The sequence below is a fragment of the Colias philodice genome, chromosome 14 (assembly GCF_061535455.1).
Source record: "Colias philodice isolate Cphi_HAF_F1 chromosome 14, ilColPhil1 Martin Lab GWU primary, whole genome shotgun sequence".
Classification (NCBI taxonomy): Eukaryota; Metazoa; Arthropoda; class Insecta; order Lepidoptera; family Pieridae; genus Colias; species Colias philodice.
The window spans coordinates 5,093,926-5,117,298 of NC_143099.1; the positions used below are offsets into that span (position 1 = coordinate 5,093,926).

General features: G+C 33.9%; 3 protein-coding genes across 3 annotated transcripts; 1 reads left to right on the plus strand and 2 right to left on the minus strand.

Moving 5' to 3' along the window:
• Positions 1 to 2,834: 2,834 nt before the first annotated feature.
• On the minus strand, positions 2,835 to 4,628 carry LOC149482819 (cuticle protein 76-like). The gene is made up of 4 exons (XM_089703370.1): positions 4,372 to 4,628; positions 3,871 to 4,050; positions 3,389 to 3,544; positions 2,835 to 3,109 (listed from the first exon to the last, which is right to left on the minus strand). The coding sequence occupies exons 1-4, from the start codon at positions 4,381 to 4,383 to the stop codon at positions 3,014 to 3,016; spliced, it is 444 nt and encodes a 147-aa protein (XP_089559496.1). The 5' UTR covers positions 4,384 to 4,628; the 3' UTR covers positions 2,835 to 3,013.
• Positions 4,629 to 5,465: 837 nt separating this feature from the next.
• Positions 5,466 to 9,248, plus strand: LOC149482820 (uncharacterized). Its single transcript, XM_089703584.1, has 8 exons — positions 5,466 to 6,198; positions 6,282 to 6,439; positions 6,520 to 6,628; positions 7,058 to 7,143; positions 7,410 to 7,550; positions 7,734 to 7,833; positions 7,947 to 8,099; positions 8,488 to 9,248. Exons 1-8 carry the CDS (start codon positions 5,640 to 5,642, stop codon positions 8,598 to 8,600), a joined length of 1,419 nt encoding a protein of 472 aa, XP_089559710.1. The 5' UTR covers positions 5,466 to 5,639; the 3' UTR covers positions 8,601 to 9,248.
• Positions 9,249 to 13,107: 3,859 nt separating this feature from the next.
• On the minus strand, positions 13,108 to 15,308 carry Kdsr (3-ketodihydrosphingosine reductase). Its single transcript, XM_089703587.1, has 3 exons — positions 14,671 to 15,308; positions 14,176 to 14,417; positions 13,108 to 13,580 (listed from the first exon to the last, which is right to left on the minus strand). The coding sequence occupies exons 1-3, from the start codon at positions 15,215 to 15,217 to the stop codon at positions 13,368 to 13,370; spliced, it is 1,002 nt and encodes a 333-aa protein (XP_089559713.1). The 5' UTR covers positions 15,218 to 15,308; the 3' UTR covers positions 13,108 to 13,367.
• Positions 15,309 to 23,373: the final 8,065 nt, after the last annotated feature.

Sequence of the window (23,373 nt, forward strand, 5' to 3'; positions counted from 1 at the left end):
TATTTTTTAATATATTTCCAATGCAAAACTCGTTCAACTTTTTATGACGTAAAAACCTTTTAATAAACTAATGAGTGCTGTGAATGAGTGGGTAATATTTAATATGTACTTTATAAATATTCTATATTTTATATACAAGGTTACTTGTAAAACACCAGCAACCTCACAGGGAAAGATACCCGTGGCCCTGTCGTTGATGCGGCTTGACGGAACACAGTGGGGTTTTGGTCGGTAGAAATCCAACAAATCCAACGTGGGTATCTAATATCTATGCAAGATTTCCCCACTTACAAAAAAAAGGGCAAGATAGCTAAGCTAATCCTAAGCTAAGCTAATCCTAATTCCTATGTAACAACATTTGTTCTACGACTATTGGCATAACGCAATAAATTATTTCTAATTTGTTTTTTTAAACTTTTATTGTACTCTCATAACATTTGTAAGTCTATGTTCTATTCATTATCGAAAGGACGACGCAACGCCCCCTTCCCCCTCTCGTTCGCTTCTTGATAACGTAATTTTTGGGATGCGCGTAGAGTTTATAATATTCAAACGGAAAATTAAAAGAATATTTATTTTTGTATGAATATAAAATCTAACAAATGATCAAAAGTCGTAGGACAATTAATGTAGTTACTTATGATGTTAGCTATCTTATCCTGCGCGGTTGCTGGTGTTTTACAATAAGTAACCCTGTATATAATAATGTAACATAACCATTGAGATAATATTACTACGTATGGAGGAGACACCACGAACAAAATCTGTGCGCCATTTTTTTGCTCTAAGTTTTAAAAATTATTATAATCTAGTTAAGTAGGTACTTACCGATGAAAGTTATCCTTTGCACTTTTCCGTATTATTTGTATTATTTGTGCAATACCGTAACACACACGAAGGCATATTTGATGCGTTTCACTTTAAAACCATTAAAAAAACATAAGTGATGTAGGCAGTGTCGTCTCCATATGTATATCTCAATGAACATAACATAACATATTCAGAGTTCAGACTGCTATGGTTCGAGTCGGATATGTAATCTAGGCACATTGTTACGTAACATCGATGTAAAAAATGTAATTTAGGTTCTTATATAATTATGTCCAATATTTACCACTTTTAGTTCATTTCAACACATTTAAGGGTCCGAAATTTTTTTTCCTAACATTTTAATGTATGCCATCCAATCGAGAATAGGATCGATTCTGCGCCATTTTGAGGGTCCCGTCCGATTAGGGCCCTTCTGGCCTCCTCCACTCAAGCGACAGCTCAAGCCGAGGTTCGTGGTCCCCGTCAAGGGGGGACGCCCTTGTGCATGTCGCTACCAGGGTGACCGGTGAACCTTCAGTTCACCCCCGCGTCCGCGTTAAAATGTAGAAGCCCTTCTGGCTAACATTGAGAGACACAACACAAAAAAAAAAAAAAAAGTCATTTTGAGGGCGCCAATTAAGTGTTAGAATTAATAATCTAAGTATAGAAAAAAAATGGTTTATAGACATAAGGCAAAACAAAATTACCAGTGATTGAAATGCATAATGAAGTAAAACGTATTTTTCCAAGGGTAATTATTATAAACTAGCTTTCCGTCCGCGGCTTCGCCCGCGCAGTCAAAGAAATACCCGCGTAGTTCCCGTTCCCGTGGGATTTCAGTGATAAAACCAATCCTATGTCCCGGGGTAAAAAGTGTATAGTGTAGTGTGTAGTGTATGTCCTTTCTCGGGTATCAAAATATCTCTATACCAAATTTCATGCAAATTGGTTCAGTAGTTAAGGTGTGATTGAGTAACAGCATGTAACAGACAGACAGACAGAGTTACTTTCGCATTTATAATATTAGTATGGATTGAGCAATAAAAAATCAACTTACCTGGCATGGCAGTGAATTTGAGTTCTTAACCAAAAAAAATGGGCTGTGTTTGGATAATCCATTTCATAATATATTAAAATTCAAACTGTGCGGCTAAATTGCTAGCTGGATTTTTATGACGTTAGTCGGTTGGTGACGATCGTTGAGTATCAGTGATTTAGGTAGCACAAGAGATAATAGACGTAATAGACTTAGTTTACGATAGTAAAGATTTTAACGTTTCATTTTTTTACGTTTTGCTAAGGCAACAAAGAAAGAGAGAAATAAAACCGGCCAAGTGCGAGTCGGGCTCGCGCACAAAGGGTTCCGTAGCAGCAAATATAATAAATTACAGTTAAATCAACCTATCTCAAAAACTATAAGAGATACTTTGATCAAACCAAAAATCGTTGAAAGAGTTAATTAGCATGCATCACCTCTATTTTTTTTAGAATTTTATACCCCGTAGTTATAAAAATAGAGGGGGGGGACATACTTTTTACGACTTTGAGAGCTGATATCTCAAAAACCGTTCACTTTAAGAAAAATGTTTTTTAGAAAACTTTATATCATTTTAAAAGACCTTTCCATTGATACCCCACACGGGTATGTACATCGAAAAAAAAAATTTCATCCCTCAGTTACATGTATGGGGGGCCCCACCCCCAATTCTTTTTTTTACTATTTAGTGTCATATTTTTGTAGCGGTTCATACAACACATATTCCCATCAAATTTCATCACTGTAGTACTTATAGTTTCCGAGTAAATCGGCTGTGACAGACGGACAGACGGACAGACGGACAGACGGACATGACGAAACTATAAGGGTTCCGTTTTTGCCATTTTGGCTACGGAACCCTAAAAAAAGCAATTGGGCAGAACAACGCCTGCTAGGACAGTTCGTACGACGTACAATAACAATTTTATTAATGAAAGCATTAACTGGAGATGTAAAGAGATTGAAATAAAGAATGCAAACATTTCTTCTCGATGTATATTTCATTAAACAAACACAATAAATAATGTCAACACTTATAAGGTAATAAACAATGAGGAATCTGAATTATATTACAAAATACTTAAACGTAAGGCATGATCGGTATCTAGACCTAAGAGGTGAAGTATATATTATAACGTCATAAAACGTCCAAGAATTGAAGACGTTTTACCAAGCGTAAGCCAGGCCAAGACCGTTCGTGTACGTCATGTGGGACACAGCAGGGGCTGCTGAGTAGGCAACACCTAATAAACCTCCAGCTACCTGAAAAAACGCAATATTATTACATATTAGTCAATATTTACAAGACAGCATCTAGTAACTGACTAATTGATAATTCACTGCTAACATTTTTTTAATTATATATCATGCTACATTGATGACCACCCAGAATTCCAAACTTACTAGTTAGGTACGTTCTTAGGAAAATTTCTTAGGAAATTTTAAGCCCTTTAATAATATCCAAAGATTGGATAGATTGAATCCGCATGAGAAATATTATAATAATATTATCTAATATTTTTTACATAAAAAAATTCTTACTCTAGCTGTAGCAACAGGAGCAGCAACATGCGATACTATAGGTGCAGCATAACTGTGGTATGCAGGTGCTACGGCCAAGCCAGGGTTGCTTACACGAATGTCAGCTTTGCGCACACTTGAAAATGGAGTATCGATCGCTTTGCTGTAGGTGGAGATCTATAATAAAGAAAAAAAAGGAATGATTAATAAATTAACGTAAATATTACATAACTCTTAGAGGATTGGTCTCCGCCAATCCTTAATCTAAGACATAACTATTTACCGGTACTAAATGTGATTGCAAAACCAACAGTATATTATGTGAATCGAGAGTAGAAATACGGGAATGTAAAACATATTGAATTAAAAGGCTCATCGCCTATAAGTGAAAAAAAAAAACCAGAAATGAAACATAGGTATTATAGAGATGTTTTATGAAAGAATACTTTAAATATTATATAAGTACATTAGTAATTATACCAATGCATTTGTTTTAACCATACCTGTCCCAAATTAAAAGGCGATCTTAATATGTTCGAATGTTGTGAAGAAATGGCTGGCTGAGCGGGGTATGAGCTATAAGGGTTCCATGCTCCATAGGAGTATGCAGGTGCTCCATAAACCGCGGGAGCAAGAAGCCCTCCAGCCTTGACGGTTGCCGCCAAACAAACAAATAAAAGTACCTGCAAACAAATTTAATTTTCATATATTGCCTTAAAAACAGAGTAGAGTAATAAATTTTAATATAACGTGAGTAGGTACATTAAAAATATATAAATAAAAGTTTAAGGAAAAGAATACACAAAAATTCAGCATTCTTGTAGCTTTCGAAAAATCCCGTTTTATCGTTGCCATGAGCTTGGGGTGGCGCTACGAAATTTGAATCAAAAAAGCCCCTATAATAGAGGCCTATTTGTAGAGGCAAATCATGAGGCGCATACCTCTTACCAATTATTCCTTATATAACTCTTTATTAGATGAAATTGTTTTGAATTCACCCTTACCTTTGCAATCATGGCGAGTCTTTAACGCTACCAGGTTTGATAGTGGTGTGGTGTCACATAAACCGCGGCAGGCTTTTATACTATTGTTCAAGTATTACTACAAGGAGCCTGACATAACTTGATTTTAACTTAATGTAGGTAACATGTCATTGTATACGAGTGTAGAGCTTCTAAAAGCCCAGGTGTGGTCGTGCAAGGACAACGCATGATTGGGTCATGATAAAACTGCATTACTGCGTATACGCATAACAATAAATGCATTCTGTTCCATTTGTGTCAAATTATATCATAGGTGAGTTTGATTCAGAGACATCACATGCTTTTAATTATAAAACCAACTCAAACTCAAGTTCACGAAAACTGTTATAAATGCGCAGTAAGTCGGCAACTCGTTTTAATTCAGTCATCTTTCTTCAGGTAAAAAAATCCGTCAATCAGGTAAAAAGATGTTAAGTAATGTTGCCGGCAGTTTTGAAAATGGGTGATTTTATAGATCTCATTTTTTATAAAGTCTTGACTTACGTTTTTGTTGAAGATAATTTCTTTTTTCTCGAAAATATAAAACATGAAGAAGACTCATTACCTAGACAAAATCATGAAATACTTACTAAGAAGCGGACGACATACATAAAAATATACCTACCGCGGTACCGGATAATTTAAAGAAGAGTAGATACTATCCAGTTATTCACATAAAAATACTATATAGTTATTTATATTTATTGTTATTAATCTATAATCTAGCTTTTACTGGGTCAATGGTTATAGTAGATATCATATTATTATAATATGTGTCGAGAAAGGGCGTGCTATTACAAATTATGCATTCCAAAATCAGCTTTATATCGCACGGACACCTTGTTCTTATCTATATTACCTCGGTCCAGGGTCCTAGAGGGTATATGTATTCAATATATTGTTGACTAGTATTCTTATTTTTAATATCTTTTATGAAGATGCATGTTGGTCTCTATCTTTAGGTACCCCTCATCTATCTACATAGAATTCGAAACTTCTTCAATCGTCATTATGCATAGAGATAATTTAATAATCATAGGTAAGTGTAATATTATAAAAATAAGGTCAGTGAAGCGACGAAGTAAAAGCATACAGATTTCTAGAACGTAGGTAAACGTTTAATTAGATCCGTCAGCCTGCCAGGGAAGAGCGAACGCAGTCAATAATTATTTAAAACAACGTTTTCTATTCAGTCTACTTCAACTAACTGTGCACTACACATATTTGAATTGTATCTTTTATATTTTACTATGATTCAAAATATTCCCTTTATATACTTTCTTATATCAGTAAGTAGTGGTGAGCGATGGTACCCTGCTTCTGAATTCAGTGATAAAAATTTTAAAGTAGAATATACAACGAAAATGCCTTTATTTGAAATTAATTATAGTAGAGCAATATTCAATAAAATCGAAAAATCTCCGAAATATACAGACAAAAATAATACAGATCTTCAGAATAGGAGAGTAAATGTTAAAATTGAAGACTATCCATCATTGAATCAATGGAGAGTAAGAAATACAACACTACGAAACACCACAACAGCTGGTCTCAAACAGTTTCGTCATAAGCGAAAGATATCTAACAGGAGGTGTAAAACAGGACAGAATTTGCAGCATGTTGGCGCATATTCGAATAAAACAGCACAGAGTCGATTCTTAGAAGTTTTTGAAGTAGTAGAGTTTGATCATGTACCCTGCACATCTATCAATGGATTGGAGGGAACTTGCCTTCATGAATATGACTGTAATAAGACAGGTGGGAAAAATATGGGTATCTGCGCTGATGGATATGGAACTTGCTGTATAGGTATGTAGAAATATAAATAAATATGTAGATCTAGTACCTACTTAATATACGATTTTATTATCATATTATTTTACAATATGCAGTTCAATTTGGATGCGACATGGAATCCGCGGCGCCGTCTGGATGGTTTACTAACTCCGAGTTTCCTTTGCCAAATACCGATCGACTATCATGTACAGTCACATTACATAAATCGTCAGTGGAAATCCAACAGATAAGACTTGATTTTTTAAATTTTGAGGTAAGCCACTTTATATATTCGTTATTAAGTTGATTAAAGTTCTGAATGGACTGACTGATACCTCGATTAAATTTTAACAGGTTCTTCCACCTACGGCCGGAAATTGCGAGCAAGACCAATTCATAGTTACGGGACAAAACGTTAATAATTTTATACCAATATTATGCGGCATTAATACAGGGCAACATGGTTGGTAATTAGGCGATTTGTATAAACACTAAATTTATAAAAAAAAAACAATGAATGATGAATTTTTTTCATCTGTGTCCCAGAACCAAATACATTACTTTGAACATCTTACAAAAATTAAGTACTTAACTAAGTACATAATCATATTTGTAAACTTTCACCGAAATCCCTCATAACATGGAAGGCATTTGTCAGTGCAGTGGGAACGATACGATATGTTAATAATATTTTAAAAACGAGTTTACATTAGGTATGTAGTTTATTGTACAATCTAGGCTACTCAGTCAATACTTACACTATTTTAATTTGTATCTATATGCCTGTAATATCATGATCGCACGAGATACAGCTCCATTATTGTACCAAAATATAATAATATTATAACAGTTAGACTTGAGATAGCTTTTAAAAAACGAGAAATTGTTTCAGTTTATATTGAAGTTGGTAATGTAAAGGGCCCAGTGAGTCTGTCTTTTCAAACCGTTACAGCAGACAGTCGGCTGTTTTCTATAAAGGTAATAAGGACATATGTAGACCGTATTAATAAATGCAGATAATTAATTCCCCAATAAGAACAAACCTGGTTCATTGCCTGTAGAGTTAACATCTTGTTTTCCGGTCACTTTACCACAGATTAGAGAATAGTTACTTTACTATCAAACGGTAAAAAATTATGAGAAGCTTAAATAAATCTAAATAGGCTGACTGTCTTCCAAGCATTATATTACATTGGTTAATTCTTAGATAATTAAGTAAGGTTAATAAATATTTTACTTTTAAGGTGACCCAAATAACAATAAATCATGAATTATCAGCACCTACAGGATGTCTTCAATATTTTAAAGGCAGTCAAGGTCATTTGGAATCATTTAACTATCGGGACCGATATGAAATTGCGGTTGGAAACACACCTAGTTATTTGGTATAGTTATTTTGTTGCATGATTGATTTTTATACACGAGGTTCCATCCTCACAACTTTGCTTCTGTCATTAGTGTGGATTAATAGGTATACCTCAATAATCTTGATAAAGAATAAAATAATTAAGCCAAGCCACAACTTATTTAACTGAATGCTTAAATTTTGATACCCATTTTGATTATAGAATAATCTTAATTACGCCATGTGCATAGAGCGACAACCAGATGCATGCAGCGTAACATATACCAACGTAGGAAAAATGCAAATTTTAAATTATGACACTGGTATGTACTTTCTCATAATATTTCTTATAGGTAATAATATTAGTCATGTATCTACTATAGATCTCCTAATATCAATGTACCTAAGTATTAATAATAACTAAAATATTTCTTAGATGGATTACCAATCATTCCTCCCAGACAAGCGGGTGTCGAAATATTTAACTGTCCATCGGATTGGTTGCTTATATCAGCCGTGAGGTTGTGTGGAGAGCGACTCAATGATGGTTCCGTACTTCAGGATTTCTCTTTAGACGCTCCTGTGACAGGTTGGTTAATATTTTTAATGCGTGTAGTAGGTATCATTATAATGCCACTTTTTACCACTTCTATATCTAGCCTCAAAGGACCTATCCTTACTTCTTTTTACGGCAACTACCATTACTGGGAAACCCCTTCATTTTTCATACACGGAGTTTTCTCGGTATAGTTCCCAAGAGCGAAAACGGGGCGGCCGCTACGCAAGTATGGTAATGTCATGAACTATAAGCGACAAGTACCTAACTGTAGCCGTAAGTGTAATGTGGAGGATATTACTGCGCTTGGTTACTGTCGCGCCCATCATACTATTATTACTCAGATACCTTATTATTGACTTCTGCGCAGGTTCGGGCCAACGCCAAAACAAATTTTCTGCTTACAAAATTTCTCTTTCAGATGATGGAGTGGGCCCAATCGTCGTATGGTTTAGATCTGACAGTGTTTATACAGGCCGGGGTTTCAAGCTGCATTTCCAACTAAATTCTTGCTCATGGTACGGGAGCTATTAACGTTGAAAAAGAAGTCATTTTAGTATAGCTGGTTTTTTGATATATTGTTCCTCTAGCTATTTCGGTTAGAGTCCGCGCAGTCTGGCTGGCCGGAGTGGTTGCGTTCAGTAGTGCGCATCTTATCTGCACAGGAAATTATCCTTAATTTAAAGTCATTTTTTAACGCGTAATTTTTAAACTTTTGCCTTTAGATAGATCCATCAATCATAATTTTTTTATTGCAAGACGTTTTTTTCGTTGTTAAATAGGTGCCAGACGCAATTTTTAATTTCGTTTTTATAAAAAATTCAAATTATTTTAGAATGTCTGTAAATTTCATATTATGTTCTTCAAACATAATATAATCTAAAATTAATTAGCCAGACGCTAATTCGATTGTTAAGTATTAAATATGTACAAATAAAAACGTAGTGAAAGTAGGTAAGTATAACAATTTGATGATTGTGTATATGGAGAGATAGTTTAAAGTGCAAGAGAGATAGAAAGGGTCGGCCGCGAAAATTAAATAACAATAAAAAATAACTTCTTTTTTTCGAAAATATACCTAAGATGCATAGAAATTGAATTGTTCCTACTCTAGGATTCCCTGTGTTGTGGGAACAAGTACCTTCCATTGGTACATTTTATTCCTTAGGCTAAAAAATAAACTATTATATACAATCTTCTATACAAAACAATTTTTTTATTACTTAACTATTAAGTTATGGGTTTAAATGAAAACAGCGATTACATAAACTTATGTATATTGTTTCCAATAGCACATTGCCTAATACCAGACATTACACACCGCGTACAAGAAGAAAAAGAACCACAAACAAAATACAGTGTTGCCAATACAAGTTAAATTTTCTAATATATATCTAATATTAACTAGCGACCCGCCCGGCCCTGGCTTCGCACGGGTGCAATAATCGCTAAATACACTACAGAAAAACTGTGAACGTTGAATATAAAAACATAGCGGCCCGCTCCGGCTTCGCACGGGTATAAAATACTAGCTTTCCGCCTGCGGCTTCGCCCGCGTTTTCAAAGAAAAACCCGCATAGTTCCCGTTCCCGTGGGATTTCCGGGATAAAACCTAGCCTATGTTACTCGTGGATAATGTAGCTTTCGAATGGTGAAAGAATTTTTAAAATCGGTCCAGTAGTTTATGAGCCTATTCATTACAATCAAACAAACAAACAAACAAAGCTTTCCTCTTTATAATATTAGTGTAGATATAGCCGGGCGGCCGGCTGGTACCGCCGCAAACGCTACGTCCCGCAATTTTTAAATCTGTAATATCTTCGAAAATATTCACTTAAATCCATGTGTAAAAGGCCATATAGATCTATATTAAATGAACAATGTATTCAAGGTCTTTAATTGGTTAAGGATTAATGCTGTATTGGTTAAAATCGCTTCGAAAATTAGCCATTATTTGTCGTAAAAAGTAAATGATAAAAAAAGTTATTGTGGGTTATCCATAAGAGATAGACATATACCATCACGGACTTTTCTGTAGACCTTTTCAATGTAGTTAGTACATTATTTTGATAAAACTCGTAGGGTGCCTCCGTTTGCACTGTAAGTGGAAAAATTGTAATTATTTACGTAATCACATTAGAAACCTCAAAAATAACAGTAGGTACTTCTCTATTATTTAATGGATGTTATTATACATATAAACCTCCCAATTGAATCACTCTATCCATTTAAAAAAACCACATCAAAATCCGTTGCGTAGTTTCAAAGATTTAAAGAGACATAGGGACAGAGAAAGCGACTTTTTTTTATACTATGTAGTGATGATGATAACAATATTAATTCATTAATCTTAATTCTTAATAGGTATATATATACATAAATCTCGTGTCATAATGTTTGTCCTCAATGGACTCCTAAACCACTTAACCGATTATAATAAAATTCGCACACCATGTGCAGTTCGATTCAACTTGAGAGATAGGATAGTTTATACATGTAGGTACCACGGGCGAAGCCGGGGCGGACCGCTAGTATACCTACCTATATAAATTCATGCTAACTACTTTAGTTAAATTCAATACAAACTTAAACATGCGTGTGTGTGTGTTCACGTGTGTGTGTCGTGTGTGGTGTGGTGTGTGTGTGTTGTGTGTGTGTACGTGTGTACATCAATATTGAAACAAACTTTCTAGTTGTTTACAGATGATGGAATATTGGAAAACAATAACAATTCCTTAGACGATAACATAAATAATTCTGACAGTGTGAGGAAAGATGATGATGATGATGATTATGAAGATGGCTTTTTAAATTTAACAATGTAATTGTTTAACCTTCATTGATATAGTTTTTATTCCTTTCTTTTCAATGTATGGTAACTTTAATTTATTTTTCACTTTTATGTTTTTTTTTTTCATTTTAGCTTTTATTTATAAGAACAAGTGTAAATAATATTGTATTCTTGCAATTATTTCCTGTCGCATAGTTAAAATACACTAGCTGATGAGCTGCATGCTTCATTACTTTTTTTTATTTATACACATTATTTAATACTTAACAATCGAATTAGCGTCTGGCTAATTAATTTTAGATTATATTATGTTTGAAGAACATAATATGAAATTTACAGACATTCTAAAATAATTTGAATTTTTTATAAAAACGAAATAAAAAATTGCGTCTGGCACCTATTTAACAACGAAAAAAACGTCTTGCAATAAAAAAATTATGTCTGATGGATCTATCTAAAGGTAAAATATTAAAAATTACGCGTTAAAAAATGACTTCAAATTAGGGAAATTATCCTGTGCAGATGAGATGCGCACTAAAAAACGCAACCACTGCGACCAGCCAGACAGCCCGGACTCTAACCGAAATAGCAAGAGGAACAGTATATCAAAGAACCAACTATACTAAAATGCTCTCTTGTCAACGTTGGTAGCTCCTATACGATCAATTCCTTCATAAGTCAGCAGCTAATAATTATTATTATTGAAAATAATAAATATATAACTATTTAATGATGTTTTGTAACACCTTGTTTTTATTACTTAACTACTTCAGCTCGTAATTTATACATTTTTATAGTTTTTCGGTACAGGATACAGTAATGTTAAATAATATAATACGCAGTTCATTCCCATAAATTTTGTTCTTATTAATCTTTTAAAAGATCCTCATGATTCATGTTCATGGGCCATGAACTTTTATAATAATTTTTTCAAGTTAACAAAAAACTAGAAATTTCTAGTTTTTTGTTCAAGTTACTTATCTTGAAAAAAATTATTATAAACAAAGTATTAACATTTTTTAAACTTTTATGGCGCGATCTTGTTCTTATATTTATATGAAGGGCTCCACGAAGTGAAAAATTTTACCGACAATTATTTAAACATTTTTTTTAATGTGCAATAAGGACGGAAGTTCGAAAAAATTTCGTTAGTTAACATTTGTCTAATTTGTTGAAAAATTAACTTTAAGTAAAATTTCCAACGGGAGCAAATTCTTTGAAGTGTTCGGAATACACCATAATTTTTTTAAATTAATATTTAACACCTAAAAAAAAATAATTAGTGTGACGTGCTCGGTTTTGAAGCCGCGCGCGCTAACAAAAAATGCCGCGCGGAGGCCTATTTTCAGCGTTAAATTAAAATTATAAATAAAATGGAGATAGAATGCCGGGAGTCGGGAGATTTTCGTTTGGAAATTTCCTCCTCTTTAAGAATCTTTTTTCAAAATTTCTGAAATGTTAATAATTTGGGAGTTATTAACAATAAACGAAATACCTTTTTTTTGCAACTTAATTTGTTTATAACTTTTGCAATTTTTTGTGTGCTAATACATATTTCCGATACATTTTTCTAGACGTCATTCCGAATCAAATGAGCTATCGCACGTATTTTTAAGACGCCATTTTCAACTTATCAAGTAGACTATACCTAATCAAAAAGTATTCGCTTGAGTATTCGAAAACATAGAACGATACTGAATATTTAAATAATACGCGCCTCTCAATTCATAACGCTAAGCATAACGCACACTACCGAAATTTGGTTTTATTGTTTTTATTTACTGTAGACACAGGATATTTGATATGTTTTAGTAAATAAATTAATAACATATATGTTCCTGGATATTCTACGCCATCGCGTGTAAAAAGAACGCTGACGTTCAAGCTGCGCAAAGGTGATTTATCGCTCTATTTAGTAGTATGACTATGAGGTGGTATACAAATAACAAATAAGTAGGTGGCAAGCCACGGCTCATGAGCTTAGCTCAAAAATAAAATAATAGGCACTTAACTTTCGTGCGAAACTTTACCCAAGCGCAAACATACACCCACGACAGTTTTCTTCCAGCATTCTTTTTACGTGTCGCAATTTTTTAAATTAATAAATCAATCGTACAGTTCATAATATGATCGATTTATTAATTAAAAAAAATGACAGCTCTTGAAAAGTGTAAACTAATTACTAATCGTCGCTTATAATGACCCCATACCAAATAGACAAAAGACAATTACAATTTAAGAAAATAACCATTACACTTATGTACATCTTTATTTAATCAAAAAACATTTAAAAAAATGTATTTCATATAGCAATATATGTACAACTAAATCAATAAATGCAAAAAGATGATTAAGATTTATTTACAAAAAATCCACTTAGTTTAAGACAAAGAAAAGCTTAAACGTGAAGTAAATTAAAACTGCAATTCCTATACTTGAAAAGTAAAGAAAATAAGTTTATTTTCTAAAATTCATGTATAATAAAATGAATGAGTAAGAAATACTTTTAATTATTTCACCTTCTGTTTTTGTTCATTATATTTTTCTTTTACACCATCTTTAACAATTTTATGGAAGGACAATATTATAACAACAAAAATAGCTCTTAAAATCCCCATACTTAATAATTGAAGTAATACTTGGCCCACACTGTCTATTGTTCCACAGTATAAAAGAGAAAGTATATGACCGGTGAATCCAAAAACTGAGTATGATTTTCCACGCTGAAACAAAAAAAAATCATATTTAAATAAATCCTGGCTTCTCTAGTCAAGAATAGTCATATTATGCTTTACATTATTTCATGACTTGCTATCAGGTCTTTTGTGGTTAAATTATTAATTGTTTAAAAAAAAAGTTATCCATTGAGAACTTCTGTTGGATAAAATAGGTAAATCTCAAACACAACATATTTTATAATCGCAAATGACATATTTTATTCACCTAGTACCCACAACACAAGCCTTAATTGAGCTTACTGTGGGACTAGGTCGATTTGTGTAATAATGTCCTATAATATTTATTTATTTATTTATTTATTTTAAAATCCTTGAAAATGTAATAATATAATGTTGTGCATGCTTGGAATTTCAGTATTTATTTTAAATCAAAAGTGGTTTACCTTCAGGTAAGGTAATCATTTTTGGTTATTTGTAATAAATTTTGGACATTCATATATTTATGTCTGGAGATAAATAATTTTTAGGGCTTCATATTTTTTGACAAAGACGAGATTGTGCAACATTAACAATCTCGTGCAACATTAACAATATTGTTTATTTAGATATCAACAGTTCCTTATAGCTTATAGAAACTTACCAAAGCATCTTGAATCATTTTCTTTCCAACTTCAGAAGGACTATGGAGTCCCCCTGAACCAGATATTAGTTTTGTCTCCTTAGGTTTAGTAAGTTCTTCACATTTGAAGCCAGGTGTGTCTGTGTCAGGTGGAAAAGCTAGTGTGAGTCGAACATTTGTTCCAACTAATTCCATGAATACTGATTCTGCAAGACCTCTTACTGCCCACTTAGCAGCACCATATGCGCTATACCCATAAATACCTGGAATAACAAATATTTTATGTGATTTTCTATTCTAATACATGTTATAAAAACAAGTCTTCCACTGAATCTGTCTATAAATGAAAAACTATTGCACTGTTTTTCATTCTATTTTTACCAATGGATAGCATGGTTCTCAAAAAAGTTATTAGAACCTATGTTATTTTTAATTTTAGACCAAGTAAGCATATAAGAAATAAGTGGGTGCAAAGGACCAGCTTCCTTTGCACCTTGTGTAATAATTAGTACTTACCCAAAAGTGCTGCTTCTGTTGAAACGAAAACTATCAATCCTTCATTTCGTTCTTTCATTCCTTCTAATACGTATCTAGTTGGGTAAGCTGTTCCAAAATAATTGAGATCGATCATTTGTTTTATATCTTCTACTTTCATTTTCTCAAACTGTCCGCAAATACACATTCCAGCACAATTGATAAGCATAAATATGGGGCTAATCTTTTCTTCTAACTCGGAAAGGCATTTTTTTATCGAATCGTAATCAGATGTAACGTCCAATGATGCGTATTGTATTTTTTGATCTTTTCGAATAACATGATCATTTGATATTTCATTTACCACCGTAGTAAGCTTGTTAACATCTCGACCGATGATTGTTACATTCGCTCCTAATTTTGCGGCCTCTATAGCAACCGCTTTGCCAATTCCACTAGACCCGCCGGTGACCACAACATGTTTGTGATTTAAGTCCTTGTAAACTATTTTCTTCTCTAAATAAAAATGTAACACTAATAGAAATATACATAATACAACAAGCAGAACACCACATAAAATTAAAAACATTTTATCTGTGATTTACTCCGAAATTAAAGTTCATAGATATATTCAAAACTTTGAGAGCAAAACAGCACAAGTCAACGCCAGTCTGCAGTCAACTGACAATGACAGTAATGATTGGGTTTCCAGTTTATATTATAGACGTTTACATAGAGTAATATAACGTTTATATAACTAGTGACCCGCCCTGGCTTCGCACGGGTCACGGCCCACGGGTGCAATGGCGGCCTGCCGGTACCAAACGCTACGTTCCACAATTTTTAAATCTGTAATATCTTCGAAAATATTCACTTAAATCATACGGTGTAAAGGGCCATATAGATCTATATTAAATGAACAATGTATTCAAGGTATTTAATTAGATAAGGATTAATGCTGTAGGTATTGGTTAAAATCGCTTCGAAAATTAACCATTATTTGTCGTAAACAGTAAATGACAAAAAAAAGTTATTGTGGATTATCCATAAGAGATAGACATATAGGTACCATCACGGACTTTTCTGTTGACCTTTTCAATGTGTACAATGCTTAGTACATTATTTTGATAAAACTCGTAGGGTTCGTGGTAGGGTTCAGCCTGCATTTGCAATGTAAGCGGAAAAAATGTAATTACTTACGACATCACATTATGTACCCCAAAAATAACAGTATTTCTCCACTATTTAATGGATGTTATTATACATATAAACCTTCCTCTTGAATCACTCTATCTATTTAAAAAACCGCAACAAAATCCGTTGCGTAGTTTCAAAGATTTAAGCATACAAAGGGACATATGGAAATAGGGACAGAGAAAGCGACTTTGTCTTATACCTACTACATATATACAGGGTGTCCCAAAAAGTAGTGATATACTGAAGCTGGGAGGTAGAAGACCAAGAGGGCTATCCGAATCACCCTCATGTGTGTTATGCGATTTTTCGTATTTTCGGAGTTATTACATTTTTTTCAATTTTTCATCTATCGCCGAGTACGATGAGATTTTTATTTATGGTGACGTGAATTATTGCGCTAGATGCTTGATTTTTTTTGTGTGCTAAGCTGAAAGATAGACCAATTCAGTATGGTAACATTTACTATCGTTAGATCTTCGAATGGAATAAAAAAAAGAATTAAATGCCAAGAAAGATAAAATTACCCAGTATGTTCATAACTTAAAGGGCCCATAAAAAAATAAAATCACATAAAAAAGGTTTTCCATTTGGTTTTTAAAAACTTGCTGTATTGATCTGGTAGCTACCCTAAAAATTTCATTTTATTATTCTGAAGGCTTCAATCGAAAATTTGAAATCTAGATGTGGTAAGTGCAAAATTTTTATTAACATGATGATCATTAAAACCAATAAATAGGTGTTTAATTACCAGATTTTTTTTAAAATAGCCCCGCTCTTGCTCAATGCAAGTGCGACATCACCGTAAAAAGTTGTCTTTTAAATGTCTGAATGCTCTTTTATCATTTTTAATGGTTTCTTCTGCTACTATGAATTTCCGGGTTATTTCGTCCAAATTGTGGCAGTCTCTCGTCTTTGTAGTATCCCCACGGAAAAAATTCAATAGGGTTTATGTCCGGAGACCGTGGAGGCCAGGCTAAAGGGCAAAAATACCCTGAAAGATGGATTGGTCGTTGCAGCCTGCGCATGCGCCGGTGACGCCTGCTTTAAAGCCTGGCCTCCACGGTCCCTCGACCTAAACCCCATTGATTTGTTTCAATGGGGATACTAAAAAGACCTCGGCTACTTGAGAGAATGCCACAATTTGGACGAAATAACCCGGAAATTCATAGTAGCAGAAGAATCCATTAAAAATGATAAAAGAGCATTCAGACATTTAAAAGACAACTTTTTACAGTGATGTCGCACTTGCATTGAGCAACAGCGGGGCTATTTAAAAAAAAAACTGGTAATTAAACACCTATTTATTGGTTTTAATGATCATCATGTTAATAAAAATTTTGCACTTACCACATCTAGATTTCAATTTTTCGATTGAAACCTTCAGAATAATAAAATGAAATTTTTAGGGTAGCTACCTGATCGATAGAGCAAGTTTTTAAAAGCCAAATGGAAAACCTTTTTTATGTGATTTTATTTTTTTATGGGCCCTTGAAGTTATGAACATACTGGGTAATGTTATCTTTCTTGGCATTTAATTCTTTTTTTTTATTCCATTCGAAGATCTAACGATAGTAAATGTTACCATACTGAATTGGTCTATCTTTCAGCTTAGCACACAAAAAAAATCAAGCATCTAGCGCAATAATTCACGTCACCATAAATAAAAATCTCATCGTACTCGGCGATAGATGAAAAATTGAAAAAAATGTAATAACTCCGAAAATACGAAAAATCGCATAACACACATGAGGGTGATTCGGATAGCCCTCTTGGTCCTCTACCTCCCAGCTTCCGTTCATCACTACTTTTTGGGACACCCTGTATATAGTGATAGTGATAGTGATAGTGATCTATTGAAAAGTGAATAGTGATAGTGATAGTGTTGATGATTTGCCAGTTACCTCCTACCTATCACAGATAATATAATACAAGTCTGAGCATTCCATCGGACGTATCCGTATATTTTTATTATATGATGCTCATTCGTAAGTAGTTTGGCAATTTCGTGTTCGCCATTCAGGTATTTTAATACGCGTCTGACGCGAATACGCAAATCGCAAGAATGTATAAAAATTCGCAATAAAAATGACGCGATTCACATGTTTTCTCAGATGTTTGTAGGTAGTTTAAGCTCATTGATATTTGAGCAAGATGATCGTTGAATTTTGTTACTTATTTTGTTACTTTGACTTGACTTTATTTCAACGAGAGGTAATGTTCACTCGAAAAAAACGGAGAACTAAAAAAAATGTGTGCGTGTACTAGTACACACGTAAGAAGTGAAACTTCTTTATGACCTTATTTTTCAAAAAATAATTTACTATATTACTTATGCAAATTTACAGAAATACGTCGAATCACGCGTGGTAGGGTATAAGAAAAAGATGACGCGTAACGGAAAAATGTCACGCGTAACGAAAAAATGTTACACTAAATTTTTTTCCAACCCCGATAAAGAAGTTTCACTTCAATTAAGAAGAAGTAAGCAACGGAATCGCTGACGTAACCTGACGAAACGAAGTGATTAAAGCGGCTAAAGAATTTTCCCCTTTTTTCCTTTTTTCACACAAAAATAATCGTACTCTTTACAATAGTAGGTAGTGAAGATGGTAAACACGTTTGGACATAATGGTAAAGAAAGAAAACCCCATTTAACTTGACCATATTGTCTTTGCAGAATTATTTCAGCAACGCGTATAATATTTGTTTGTAATCATTTTCCCCTTATTTTCCGTATATTTTGGGGATTATTATTATTTTTTGGCAGGCCTAGTACGTCATAACTTACTGAGGTCATAACCTGTGGTCATAACGTTTAACATCTCTATTATTGTCTTGTTGTTCCGCTATTGACGTACACTGTTGTTCAAGTTTAAATGTAGGCACGACAATGCTTCCATTTTAGGCTTCTGCCATAACATCCACAATCGATGTATTATAATTAGCAATAAGGAATATGCCGAATGAAAGCCAATAAGGCCGTGTTTCCATATGCAAGTAAACTTCTGCAAGAACTGCGTCTACTCGCGACAGATCTTGCTGCTTATCGGTCTAGTTCCGTATATCTCGCAGCAAGCTGCAAGTAGCACCCACACGGCTTTTGATTTTTGTATATTTGAAAATAATGAGTCAAAGACAAAGTCGTGAATGCTCTTGTGAAGAAACTATTAAGTCAATACTCAATAGGATTATAATATGAGATCTTAGGGCGTATTCAGAAAGAAAGCTTGAAACTTATAAGCGCTTATAAGCGCTTATCGGCGCTTGTCAGCGCTGTCAACCCGCGCAGGAAAATATAGGTATGAACATGACAAGCGCCGATAAGCGCTTATAAGTTTCAAGCTTTCTCTCTGAATACGCCCTTAAGATGGAATAAAGTGAATATTTTTTTAAATGAAATGAAATTGTATTTGTTTGAATTGTGGCTACAAAGTTTTTAATATAAATTTATAATGTCCGCACAATTCGCCAACAAATTGGCATACAAATATTTATATTTTGCTTATTTAATTTTATAATTTACTTAACTAATTTACGTAAATTATTATTTAAAGAATATGTTATTCACAATAGTTCAATAAATAATTTTACATTTATTAAGTACACACTATAAATTATAAGTAGTATAGCAATATTACAATTTTATTTGATGAAACAAACGGCTGAAACACAAATTTATTTAAAACTAGCTGTGCTCTGCGGTTTTACCCGCAGTGCTCCGCTCCTGTTGGTCTTAACTCGTGTGATGATATAAAGCCTATAGCCTTCTTCGATATTATATATTATAATATATTCTATAGGCTATCTAATTTTTCAATCGTACCAGTAGTTCCCGAGACTAGAGCGTTCAATCAAACAAACTAACTCTTCAGCTTTATAATATTACTAGCGACCCGCCCCGGCTTCGCACGGGTGCAATGCTGATACTAAATACCTACACTACAGAAAAATTGTGAACGTTGTATAGGTATAAAAATATAGCGGCCCGCTCCGGCCTCCGGCATCGCACGGGTATAAAATACATAGCCGGGCGGCCGCAAACGCTACGTCCTGCAATTTTTAAATCTGTAATATCTTCGAAAATATTCACTTAAATCATACGGTGTAAAGGGCCATATAGATCTATATTAAATGAATGCTGTATTGGTTAAAATCGCTTCGAAAATTAGCCATTATTTGTCGTAAAAAGTAAATGACAAAAAAAAGTTATTGTGGGTTATCCATAAGAGATAGACATATACCATCGCGGACTTTTCTGTAGACCTTTTCAATGTGTATAATAAGGTTGGGTCGCCTAAGATCGGATGTGACATAAGATCGGATGCATGGAATAACTCGCAAACTAGGCAATATTCTCTACTGCTACCAACACTACTAGATCCGCCATTTTGTTCTGCCCCTCTCTTCACTCTGCGGCCGGCCAGCGACCAGACGGGACGTGTACACAGGTGATTCAGCAGAAAAGGTGTATTTTGTGGCGAAAATCGTCGATCCGATCTTACCTACAAAATTTTGATGGCTCATTGTGGAGAGTACTTTCATTGAAATAATGTAATTAATTATTTTGGGGCAGAATTAGCGAATCCTCTTTCCATCTGTATACTTTGATTACGCCTAGGACGTTCACAACCCAAGATCCGATCTTCCCTCCCAATGCCGAAGATCGGACCGAAGTTTAGCTCTTGACTGCGCCTTATGCAATAATGCGCAATAATTATTAACTTTTAATATATTTATCTATCCAATGACGCTATGACTATCAGACCTTAGGTACATTTTCATTATTTAGTCCTAGAACACGGAGGATAAAAGTTTGAGAAACTTAATTAGGATGAGGAGGGAAGACCGGACTAAAAAAACGCAATAAAAAAAAAAACTTCTTTGTCAAATTTTTTGAGGAATTTCCTGACTCAATCATTGATGCTCAATGTATGGACGTAAGTCCGGATGTTTTCCTAATGTTAACATTATTATTAAACGCATAGAAGTGAAGATACTACATAGTCCGATCTTCGGCCGAACTGTTATTTTCTTCACTATGGTAAGTCGAAAAAAGTCTGCTTTTTAGGCTCTAAATTTGCTTAGATAGATAGCATCTACGCAAACCAAAAAATTATGGGTTAAACAATATCTTTTTGGCATCAATTTACAGTTGACCGCAACAGAAAAACGACATCGAATCATGAGAAATAAAATAAAAAATACAGTACGTATAAAATTTTCGGCATATGCGTCCGATCTTAGGCGACCCAACCTTACTTAGTACATTATTTTGATAAAACTCGTAGGGTTCAGCCTGCGTTTGCAATGTAAGGGGAATAAATGTAATTTTTTACGACATCACATTAGAAACCTCAAAAATAACAGTACTTCTCCACTACTTAATGGATCTTATTATACATATATACCTTCCTCTTGAATCACTCTATCTATTAAAAAAAACCGCATCAAAATCCGTTGCGTAGTTTCAAAGATTTAAGCGTACAAAGGGACATAGGGACATAGGGACAGGGAAAGCGACTTTGTTTTATACTATGTAGTGAAGTATAGATAAAGAGATTTATTTATTGATTTAATTAATAAATGAAACAATACCAATTTAAATTTCGCGCTGTTTACGTATGATGCGCATGCGCAGGTTTTAATTATATTAAAATTAATAATAAAATAAATAATTTAACAATTTCAATGATGGACCTACACGAACCTAACGATAAAGATCCATACGATTTTGATAAAATTCGCCAATTTTGCTATGGATGAGGTGCTAAAGTGTACTTTTTTTATACCCAAAATTTAAAAAAAAATTGTAAAAAAAATCTAAAGATGACCTAACAAAAAAAAGGACCTAATGGAGACCTATCGATTACGGTCATTTTCAACCCAATATTCCATTGATGGGGTGCTAAATTTGCATTGGTGGTTACGGGAGAAGTTTTAGAAAAGACTTTTATATATGTATTATAAAATAATAATAGTTTAAAAAAACTAAAAAACACGCTTTAAGTTCGGTTTTCTGTAAAACGCGTGTTTTTTATTTTTTTTTAACTATTATTTATTTTATCAAATTAGTGTATTGTCATCGGTCCTAAATAAATCTACAAAGTTTGAACGAAATCTGGCCGTTTAAAGTGGGTCAAAATCGCGCCCAAAGAAGTCGGTTACAAACATATAGACTACAAGCCCGCATAGGAAAAAAATATGGGTCAAATGAACCACCAGGGGACATATCTAGAACGATAGAAGAGCATAAAATAATAAGATTCATCACTATGCCGTCACTTGTAAGCTGTCCAACTGAGTGCAGATGAGAATTGAAAAGTACAGGTAGACTCGGTAAATTTTGGTCATATATTTTTGTACGGCATTCTTAACCATCGATAGATCCATTAAAAATAATAAGAAACCGTTCAGTGCCGTACAAAAATGGTGGTCCACCAAGTCGGAATTTTTATTTAATTTCCGAGAGTTACCGGGGGTAAATTTGGTCATTTGACCATGTACGGCATCTGTGTCATACTATTGCTATACTGCTTTTAATCCATTATTCCGCAACGCCGTACAAAAATCATGGGGACAAGGGGAAAAAATCGAGAGTTGTAATCCCCTCTCTTTCCCCACTCCAGGGGGTCATTTGACACAACACGAAATAAAGGAGAATGACCAAAAGTGACCTATACTAACGAGACCTATGTTGACTTATAGTCCACTAAATATAGAGTAACTTTCAGTTTAGCACAAAAAAAAATAAGCTGTCAGTAAAAAGTTACGACCATATGAAAAATATTAATATTTGTACCCACAACACCGTGTATTGGTCATTCGTCTGCTTGCTTTCTTTACTTACTGTGCGAATTCTTATGTTTAATTCATTGCGACTTTGGCTATCGTTTACTGGACTTTTTCTGATTCTTTACTTGCGACCTAGGCTATATCACTTCGGACTTTCTGTTTTTGCTGATTGTTTTTTTGTGATAATGCAAGTGGAAAGAAGAAACTGTGTTTGTTGCAATCATTCATTGTTACGAAGAAGGAATTATCAGTTAATTGAACAGTTTCTGGATAACTACCCGGGAACCGCTGAGCATATTCAAGAACTTTTGGCTGAACTTCCAGCTGCGAATCTAGACAATATTATTGTTGATGATGGTTGAGATATATAATGTTAATTTTTAATAATGTGTTTTAATTAGACACGAATAAAACTATTGTGTTGCTAAGCATTCTTGCGTTTTATTTCTTCCGGGCCTTTGAACAAAGTCTATTTCAGCGAGAACCTAACATGGGACACCAAGTGGTATGACACGACATGTGTAGATTAGTTCAAAATGTCCAATGGACAGCATGATTTTTACGATATTTTTCGCATAAAAAGGTAAAAAAATATGACTTTTCACTCAGTCATAACTTTTTACCGACAGCATATTTTTGATTACGGTCTGGTTATAATGAATCAGTATTTAGTAGACTATTTTATTACATAGGTCTCGTTAGTGGTGGACATTTGGACCAAGCTCCATACATTTTTGGTCATGCTCCTTTATTTTT

Coding starts and splice junctions, on each gene's coding strand:
- LOC149482819 (XM_089703370.1), bottom strand. Junction 3,545..3,870: donor CGCCTTTTAATTTGGGACAG/GTATGGTTAAAA, acceptor TCTTTATTATAG/ATCTCCACCTACAGCAAAGC. Junction 3,110..3,388: donor CTCCTGTTGCTACAGCTAGA/GTAAGAATTTTT, acceptor GCGTTTTTTCAG/GTAGCTGGAGGTTTATTAGG.
- LOC149482820 (XM_089703584.1), top strand. CDS start 5,640: ATGATTCAAAATATTCCCTTTATATACTTTCTTATATCAGTAAGTAGT. Junction 6,199..6,281: donor ATATGGAACTTGCTGTATAG/GTATGTAGAAAT, acceptor TACAATATGCAG/TTCAATTTGGATGCGACATG. Junction 6,629..7,057: donor CATTAATACAGGGCAACATG/GTTGGTAATTAG, acceptor AAATTGTTTCAG/TTTATATTGAAGTTGGTAAT.
- Kdsr (XM_089703587.1), bottom strand. CDS start 15,217: ATGTTTTTAATTTTATGTGGTGTTCTGCTTGTTGTATTATGTATATTT. Junction 14,418..14,670: donor AACAGAAGCAGCACTTTTGG/GTAAGTACTAAT, acceptor TTGTTATTCCAG/GTATTTATGGGTATAGCGCA. Junction 13,581..14,175: donor AAATGATTCAAGATGCTTTG/GTAAGTTTCTAT, acceptor TTTTTGTTTCAG/CGTGGAAAATCATACTCAGT.